The sequence below is a fragment of the Helianthus annuus genome, chromosome 7, assembly GCF_002127325.2.
Source record: "Helianthus annuus cultivar XRQ/B chromosome 7, HanXRQr2.0-SUNRISE, whole genome shotgun sequence".
Classification (NCBI taxonomy): Eukaryota; Viridiplantae; Streptophyta; class Magnoliopsida; order Asterales; family Asteraceae; genus Helianthus; species Helianthus annuus.
The window spans coordinates 91,049,495-91,059,379 of NC_035439.2; the positions used below are offsets into that span (position 1 = coordinate 91,049,495).

At 37.6% G+C, this 9,885-nt stretch overlaps 1 protein-coding gene across 1 annotated transcript; it reads left to right on the forward strand.

Annotated features, from left to right (window-relative positions):
- The first annotated feature begins 3,255 nt into the window (after positions 1 to 3,255).
- LOC110899462 (calcium-dependent protein kinase 28) lies at positions 3,256 to 9,646 on the forward strand. The gene is made up of 12 exons (XM_022146357.2): positions 3,256 to 3,915; positions 4,359 to 4,489; positions 4,576 to 4,617; positions 4,765 to 4,876; positions 4,964 to 5,042; positions 5,570 to 5,739; positions 5,822 to 5,948; positions 7,956 to 8,071; positions 8,142 to 8,249; positions 8,335 to 8,397; positions 9,049 to 9,222; positions 9,295 to 9,646. Exons 1-12 carry the CDS (start codon positions 3,571 to 3,573, stop codon positions 9,418 to 9,420), a joined length of 1,593 nt encoding a protein of 530 aa, XP_022002049.1. The 5' UTR covers positions 3,256 to 3,570; the 3' UTR covers positions 9,421 to 9,646.
- The last annotated feature ends 239 nt before the right edge of the window (positions 9,647 to 9,885 follow it).

Below are 9,885 nucleotides of genomic sequence, written 5' to 3' on the forward strand. Positions count from 1 at the left end.
TATCTTTTTCTGCCATACGTCTTCCTCCTTTGAAAATTCAAAGCAAACTCACCGATCACATTACCCTACCACTGGAACCCTATTCTGCTTCACCACTTTTAAACCCAATGGACTTCACTTTCTGAACAATTTATAAGCACCAGCAACAACACACCCACTTTTCTGACCACCCCGAACAATTTATAAGAACCATGAAACAACGTAACCCCCTTTTGTTACACGTATTTACCCACCCACCCATCCACACACACCATTTCACCCACATTCTTCACCTTCTTCCACCAGAAAATCAACAATCTTCTACTGGAAAGCAAACCGCCATGGCTGAAGCTTTTGGTATTTATATAATATAAGTTTTTGATGTGGCGAATATTTGGGCATGTTTATATAAGTTGTGATGTGTCGATTTCGTATATATCTGACGATGTTGATACTTACTTTTGTTGTTTTTTATAATTACAATTTCTATTTTTAAAGGGGTATAATCGTTTTTATAAATGTTAACTGATTTAGTTTTGTCGCTTTCGTATCTATTATGCCATATCCATTATCCCCTTGGTGGTTTCTGTACCCATCCCCACGCGACATGGCGTCTAAACCCTTGAATCCCAACGCTTCTCCTTACATTCCTCATCATTTCCTGAATTCGAGTTCATTAAGAAGTAACGACTGCTGACTAAGTGCAAGACTGTTTGTCGAGCTTCCAATGCTCACACAAGGTGATAAACAACGCTGGTCTGGAATTGGAGAAACGTTGTGGGTGGTAGTTACCCGGTCCCCTGCCACCTTGGTAGTTTTTACCATATCCATTATCCCCTTGGTAGTTGATACCATATCCTGCCACCTTGGTAGTTGTTACCATATCCATTATTTCATTACGTCAAGGTTGATCTTATTTCATGTTCTGACAATTTGTAATGATGTTAGGTAATTAAATGCATGTATGGACATATTCGCTCTGAACACATACCGATTGCGTTTTCGTCAATTCCACATACCGGTAATCAAGAGAAAGTTCTTCGTTAGGTTTGTATACCATTATACGGCCCATATACAACACATACACAGTCTGTATACGGGCCGTATAATGTTATACGACCCGAATATAATTTTTTGTGTAAAACCGAACAACCGTTTAATAAGTTTTAGTAATTCTGTAGATAACGTTTGTCGTATTATTTAGATATATCAGATATATTATGAGTTTGCAAAACATGTGCATATGATAAACAATACCATAACAATTATTAAACAAACAAGATAATAAACAATACGATAACAATTATTAAACAAACAAGATAAAATGTAAACATAAGATTAACATTTACAATGTTTTACATCTAAAACAACAAAAGATAAATATTTACAATGTTTCAAATGTAAAACAACAAAACCAAAATACAATAAGTAGCTATGGCGATGGTGGTGGTGGTTGTGGTGATGGTGGTGGTGGTGGTGGTGCAGCGCCAGCTCGTGGAGGTAGAGGCGTGCCAGAATGCATAGTAATAATCGCCTCAACGATCCAATGTATGTCCACCCACATAGAAGTTACATCCGACTCGACCTGAGTCAGTCTCTCCTCCACCCCCGCTGGAGTCATCACACGTGGTCTCACGCTCCGTCTCTCGTACGGGCGATCACCCCGTACATCCTGCTGCAATCTATCGATCGCATCATCAACTCCCCCTCGACCCCACCTCCCTCTCCCTCTCCCCCGTCACCCCCACCCTTACCATCACCCTCACCTCCCTCGCCCCTGGCTCGCCTCCATCTGCAGTGGCCACCGTGGGTACCACTCGGTACGACTGTCGTCAAGCGACCAAATAACCTGGACCTTGTCCGATGGCACCTCGTAGCAATCCCCATCGAGACTGTTGTGGCCCTACCTCCCGGATCAGCCTGACGTGTGATGGTCATATCCAGAGCCACCTGCGGGGACAAGAGGCACCACCAGTGCTTTGCTATACGGGTGAGGAAGCCGCCACAGCTAATGTGGCTCGAGGTACGCTTAAAAGCGTACTCAGCGAAGTATGTGGCCAACTTGTATGCCAAGTTGCCCCCCCCGGTAAGTAGGTCGTGCAAGAAGGACATGTCATTTTGGGTGACCCACTCCCTATTATTGTAACGACCCGCAATCGTCACAGCGATACACCGATGTAGGTATTGATGCAACGGGTCGTAAATGCGCGACACCCGCGCCTTTGGGGATCGTGAACGCAGTGCCGCGAACTCCCCGGTACGAATAGTGCGCCACTAGGGCAACAACACGTCACAGGACGTGGTGGTCTGCGCATCTAAAAATGCCTGGGATAGTGGCTCATCCGGTGAGTACAGATCCGAGGCAACAGGAAACTAGGGGAGCGTCACCCGGCGAGGCTCCCCACAAAGAGCAAACGACACCGTGGGGGTATCCAAAAAATGTTGTAAACCCCTACTCTGGGTGTCGGAAAACATAAACGTACATAAAAACTCTAATGTAATCTCCCTATGGGCCCGCTCTCGGTCGACCTCAAATAAACGGGCCCACGCGGAGGTAGCTGACATGAACTCCGGACCCGACCGATCGATCCAATCTCGGTTAAAATACCTATATCAATGGTTCGGGGCGCATACAGCTCCATCTCTTGTAATCTACCCAGATACTTGTGGGCAACCGTACCTCGGGGGATCCCACAAACAAACCGCGCCATCTTCTTAAAATCATCCACAACCTCCTCCTCCTGACCTCGTCCAGCCGTTGATGACTTAGCCATATTGTCTGTAAACGATAACAATCACAGGTCGGTAAGGATTATACGATTAATGTTCACGTATTATACGAGGTGTATACGATCTGTACAAAACTCTTATACGTTTCGTATACGCACGTATTATACGTCTCGTATACGATCCGTGTTATACCCCTCATATACGGTCCGTACAATGGTCGTATACGTTTTGTATACGCACGTATTATATGTCCCTTATACGATCCGTACACAGCAAGTATACGTTTCGTTTACGGACGTATTATACGTCCCATATACGCTAAAAACAATCAAGGAAAAAAAGAAGAAACAAAACTGAAAATTCAAGATGTATATGATCATATAACCTTATAGAGTCCATATAGAGTAAGATTCTGGGATTATTAACTCTCATAATTAAATTCAATATTTAACTAACTATATACATTGAATCAAAAAAAGCTAAATTTATAACAAATTTATGGACCACATCAACATGGGGTCCTCAATTCCTCTTCTTCTTGAGAGAAAAAAAATGTACATAGACCACCATCATCCACCATCATCATCGCATTACCCCCCTCCACGTTTACTTCACATTTTCCTGATTTTCTTGACTTTCACCTTTTCTCACTCTATTAAATAACCCAAGTGTTGAAATGAGTTTCATGTTAAATCTTGCAAAACCCTTGTCAAAGATTTGATTTTTATTCAACATCCCAACTGTTTGGAATGAGTTTCATGTTAAATCTTGCAAAACCCCTGTCAAAGATTTGAACTTTATGTTAAATCTTGCAAAACCCATGTCAAAGATTTGATTTTTATTCCAGTCAAAGGTACAAAAATGGGTTCTTGTTTGTCAACCACCAAGATCAGCGGTTCCAACAGCAGCACCACCGACAACCGCCGGAAGCATAATCATGAAAATGGGTCTAATGCTAATCCCCACAAACAAAAACAGAAGACTACACATCAGGAAACTGATAAGAACAAGAGGAAAGAAAAGATGAGTTCAAGAAATGAAGTGATTTCTTGTGGAAAAAGAACAGATTTTGGGTATCTTAAGGATTTTGATGGGGATTATTCGATTGGAAAATTGTTGGGTCATGGTCAATTTGGGTATACATATGTTGCTATAAATAAAGTTAATGGAGATCGTGTTGCTGTCAAGAAAATTGATAAAAATAAGGTATATTTTTGTCATTTTGTTTGATGATTTCAGTTGTATCTTGTCTAGATGTGGGGGTTAGTTTACATATTTAAATTTGGTTTTGATCCATTTTAGGGTTTTGCAGTAATTCTTGATTCTTTGTTTCTTTCTAGTTTAGTGTCATCAAGATTAATAATTATGCTTAAATTTGAATATCAGAAAGATCATGTGATGAGTTAACAAATGATCCAGATTCCCGATCAGATTTTATAACTTAAATAATTGAAATATGCAACAGTTGACCAATTGGTCGAATCACACTTCATATCGGTGCTCGAGTTGGATACCTCAACAATCACATATGTTTCAGTTGTATTATTTGTTATTACGGTAACACGATAATGTTTGATGTCACCGATAAAATTGATACAGTTGTATGAACGTAAGAGTCGTGTGACGTTTTTCTTTGATGTTTTCAACAGATGAAATCTCTTGTTGCTGTGGAAGATGTTAAAAGAGAAGTCAAAATATTGCAAGCTCTAAGCGGTCACGAAAATGTGGTTCAGTTTCATAATGCATACGAAGATAGTTCCTATGTGTACATAGTTATGGAGTATGTTGAATAACAGGATCACTTGTTTTTTGTTCAGTGATTGATTACAGTTATAAAGTTCTTAACTTTATGGTTACCCTTTCCAGGTTATGTGAGGGTGGCGAGTTATTGGACCGGATTTTAGGGAAGTAAGAACTTCTAACTTACTGATAGGTGTTGACTTTTTTTTTTAATTAATCTTGAAGCTGAATGCTAATCCATTTGACCACAAGAGTCAAACACGCCTCATTTTGCAAGTATGATTTTACGACTTAGAATTAGTTTCTTTTATCCAGGAAAGATAGTCGTTACTCAGAGAAAGATGCAGCGTTCGTTGTAAGGCAAATGCTTAAAGTTGCTGCAGAATGCCATTTACACGGGTTGGTACACCGTGACATGAAACCAGAGGTAAGAAAACACATACTACGGACCGTTGCACATATATTGGATGTTCCTAGGATGATGCTAACCCTGTCTCGTATTTTAATTATGTAGAATTTTCTTTTCAAGTCCCGAAAAGATGATTCACATTTAAAGGCTGTCGATTTTGGTCTATCGGACTTTATTAAACCAGGTTAGTGTCATGTCTTGTTCTGTATTTAATTTTAGAGTAAAATGCCATTTTCGTCCCTGAGGTTTGGCCAGTTTTGCGACTTTCTTCCAAAGGTTTATTTTTCCGCATTTGGATCCAAAAGGTTTGGACTCTTACCATTTCATCCGGCTCATTAACTCCATCCATTTCTCCGCTAAGTTAGGGGTATTTTCGTCTTTTTTGTTAACTTAAAGGGCAATTTGGTTTTTTACACTTTATGTTCAAACATTTAGCATAATGTACAAGTGTTTTAAAACAAAAAAAAGCAGGTAAAAAGATGGAAATGCCCCTGACTTAACAGAGAAAAATGGATGGAGTTAACAAGCCAGATGAAAATGGCAAGATTTCAAACCTTTTGGATCCAATTGCAGAAAAACAAACCTTTGGATGAAAGTCGCAAAACCCGCCAAACCTTAGGGACGAAAATGACATTTTACTCTTAATTTTAGCATATTCATTATATGGATGTATTTTTAACTTTGGTACAAAATTCTTTTAATTATTGGCAGGAAAGAAGTTTACGGATATTGTTGGTAGTGCATACTACGTTGCCCCCGAGGTATTGAAGCGTAAATCGGGTCCCGAATCAGATGCTTGGAGCATAGGCGTTATCACATACATTTTATTATGCGGACGTCGCCCCTTTTGGGATAAGACCGAAAATGGAATTTTTAAAGAGGTATCTTTTATTAATAAAAAATGTATCTAAAATTGGTGATATATGCAATGGTATCTTTTACAAGATTGCTATGAATTGATAGGTGTTAAGAAACAAACCGGATTTTAAGCGCAAACCATGGCCTAACATAAGTCCAAGTGCCAAAGATTTTGTAAAGAAATTGCTTGTGAAAGATCCACGATCAAGACTGACAGCTGCTCAAGCCCTATGTACGTTTCTTTTTCTTTTTCTTTTTAATGTAGACAAACTCACGGGAGTAGTCGTTTTTTGGAGTTTTATACCTCTATGGTCATGTTAGAACAATTTTACGTGTATAGCCATGAGCCCATGACTACACGAGTCTGTGGTTGCATATCTACTTTTATTCTCCTAATTCTCTAAATATTTATGTTCTATACGCTAATAATAATATATACGTGAATAAGAATACATGCACAAATCTCTACATGTTATGGTGTCACATATCACATTAGATTAAGTCATTCTTGATGGAACAAAGTCTTATACGCGAATAAAAGTAGATACGCGACTATGAGTTGAATATCTCATAGCTAAATAAGTGATTGTTCCCGGAAGTGATTATTTTCGTGATTTTCCATAATTTATAGAGTGAATTGCAAGTTTTGTCCTTTATCTTTAGGCCATTTTGCAAGTTTTGTCCTTTATGTTTAAATTTGACGAGTTTTGTCCTTTATGTTTGAAAATCAAGCACGTTTTACCCTTTGGGGCAAAACGTGCTTGATTTTTAAGGACAAAACGTGCTTGATTTTTTAAACATAAAGGACAAAACGTGCTTGATTTTTAAACATAAAGGACAAAACGTGCTTGATTTTTAAGGCCCAAAGGGTAAAACGTGCTTGATTTTCAAACATAAAGGACAAAACTCGTCAAATTTAAACATAAAGGACAAAACTTGCAAAATGGTCTAAAGATAAAGGATAAAACTTGCAATTCACTCTAATTTATATCTAGAAATTTGTTGGTTTTGAGTCAAACCAAAAGATTGTGTATAACCCAAAGACCGTTGGTGCAACGAAATCTTCCTTTTTTATCTCTGATTTTTTTTTATGTTTGGAATTTGGGTAAAGTTCTTGTACAAATAATCTTAACATACTAAACATACAAATTGAAGGAAAACTCAAAAAGACAAGGTGGCATTTTTGTAATTATCAATAACTATCAAAGTTACTCTACAAATATACCTAAAAAAACCTAACCACTCCCCCCACCCCCAAAAAAAACCTAAACCCCCCACCCCCCAAAAACCTAAAAAAAACCTACCCCTCACCCCCCACCCCCAAAAACCTAAAAAATTTAAAAAAAAAAATGTTAAAAAAAAAATTTGTGTTTTTTTAGGTATTTTTGGTTAGGGGTGAGCAAAAGGAAAAACCCGACCCTACCCGACAACCGATCAAACATAAAATAAAGAACCGATTCACTACCCTAAATATAGGGTCGGTTCCGGTCCATAGGTACAAGTCGGGTTTTACCATGTAAAGAACCGAGAACCGACCCGACCCGACCCTATTTTATATGAAAAATTGGAACCGATCTAAATACCTAGGTGCTTGGGTTCGGGTCGGGTTAGGTATATTTTCGGTTCGGTTCTCGGTTATTTTCGGTCCGGACCTAAACTTGCTCACCCCTATTTTTGGTTGTAACTTTGATAGTTGGTGGTAATTACAAAAATGCCACCTTGTCTTTTTGGGTTTTCTTTCAATTTGTATGTTTAGTATGTTAAGATTATTTGTATTTGATCTTTTGCCTTGGAATTTTGTGTTTAGGAAGTGATGTCTCTTATTATTTTATTATTTAGGGGTTCAGATAATCATTTTGATAATCAGATTCATACCAGCTTTAACAAAACTAATCATTTAAAGTTAAAATAAAATTCCCTTCATACCGCCTTTTTACATAACTTGAGACAATTTTACATTTTTACTCCAGTTTTTATAACACGTTGCTCCTTTTTAACGAAAATGTATTGTTAATCATTTTACATGCTAATTGTTCAAATGATAAGAATTTGTCAAACACTCGAAACATCTAATTATCCGATTATTACAAGTTTAAATAGCGTAAGCACATCCAAACATTATGTTCTGGTTACGAATTTATTGCCACTTTTGATCATATTTCAATACGACAATACCCACGTAAATCATTTTTGATACTCACATTTTTAAACACCTCTCTCATGTTAATAATCTTTATAGCACACCCATGGGTTAGAGAAGGCGGAAACGCTTCTGAAATTCCTCTCGACATTTCTGTTCTATCCAACATGCGTGAATTTGTGAAATTCAGTCGGCTAAAACAGTTTGCTTTACGGGTAAGTATTTATCTCATATTATAAAAGCGACCCCAAATCGTTTCTTCTAAGACTCAATATTCATGCATAGGCGTTGGCTAGCACGCTTGATGAAGAGGAGCTATCGGATCTCAAAGATCAATTTGATGCAATTGATGTAGATAAAAGTGGTGCTATTAGTCTTGAGGAAATGAAAGAGGTAGGTTTGACTCCAAAAGTCAAACGAAACATTATAATTGCACTTTGTACTCTTTTATATTTAAATTAGCTTGTTTTTACCGCAGGCCCTTGCTAAAGACCTTCCTTGGAAGATAAAAGAATCACGCGTTTCAGAAATTCTAGAAGCAGTAAGCCCGTGTCTTTATAAACGGGTGTTTGCATTTGCGATTTTTTTACTGATCATCTTATTATTGTGACTTGAAGTCGCGGTAATTGGTTTTTATTGTTTAGATAAAAAGATTTCGCGTTTGATTATATGATTCACGGGTCAAATAATCAGTTTTAAACATGGTCAATTAATCGATAGTTAAAGGTTCACTGAGTAATTTTATCTAATCGGTCAATTGATCAGTAGGCGGTCAATAATGGTCAAATCCTGTCCTAACTGGCCAAAAATCGGCGGCAGTCTAGCGACTCCGACAAGATTCTTGACCAAAACCTGTAAATTCCGGCAATTAATCCTATCTATTTGAAAGTATGGGTCGAAAAAAATGTTAAAACATGTGTACTTAAAAAAATACATATAAAAATGTGTGTATATACATTTTGGAAATATGGGTCGAAAAAAATGTTAAAACATGTGTACTTAAAAAAATACCTATAAAAATGTGTGTATATACATATAAAACTGAAACTTACATATAAAATTACAATCCAATTAATCGCTAGTCGGTACCCCACCGGCCGACTAGCGCCTAGCGATTCTTACAACAACGGTTTTAAATGATAAGTTTCATACCTTTGTCAGGATCTTGAAGGGTTATATTTTTGTGATGCAGATAGATAGTAACACAGACGGGCTCGTTGATTTCTCGGAGTTTGTTGCAGCTACTCTTCATGTTCATCAGTTGGAGGAACACAACTCTGAAAAATGGCAACGTTTATCACAGGCTGCTTTTGAGAAATTTGATGTCGATAGAGATGGATATATAACTCCTGAAGAACTCAGAGTGGTAAGCCGTTGACTTTTTTTTGACTTTTGTCGTTAAAGGACTGGTTTTTCATCTTTTGATTGGCTTTTGCAGCATACGGGCTTGAAGGGTTCGATAGATCCGCTTCTGGAAGAAGCTGACATCGACAAAGATGGTAAGATTAGCTTGTCAGAGTTCCGAAGGCTGTTAAGAACTGCAAGCATGATTAACCCCGCATAAATATGCAATCCACATTTCAATCGAATCGGTCAAGAAAAGTCAAAAGAGGTTCGGGTAGTTTGAATTGTTCCTTGCAATCGTATTTATCAAGGTATGTATATCGTTATCTTCATAAACTTTAACTAGAAGAACATTGGTTGTGTTGTTGTAATCTATTTGTATGTTTGTATAGTTCTCTTTACATATTTTTAAATTAATATATAATGTTGAGCTGATTGTATTTTCATATTTTAGGTTTGATTATTTCTTTTCAAAAGTTACAATATGGTTCCTACTATTAATTAACTAGAAACACATTTTGTTCTTTTTACTAATAACTCATGTTTATTTCCGGTTGGACCTTGTTTCGATTGTTCATTGACGGTTAGCGGGTGGAAAGTAACCAGTGGAGTTAGTTAACCAGTTCACCAAAATCAAATACATGGAAGTAACCGATTGACCAAGACAATTGTGACCATACTGATC

Coding starts and splice junctions, on each gene's coding strand:
- LOC110899462 (XM_022146357.2), top strand. CDS start 3,571: ATGGGTTCTTGTTTGTCAACCACCAAGATCAGCGGTTCCAACAGCAGC. Junction 5,949..7,955: donor GACAGCTGCTCAAGCCCTAT/GTACGTTTCTTT, acceptor TAATCTTTATAG/CACACCCATGGGTTAGAGAA. Junction 8,398..9,048: donor TTTCAGAAATTCTAGAAGCA/GTAAGCCCGTGT, acceptor TTTGTGATGCAG/ATAGATAGTAACACAGACGG.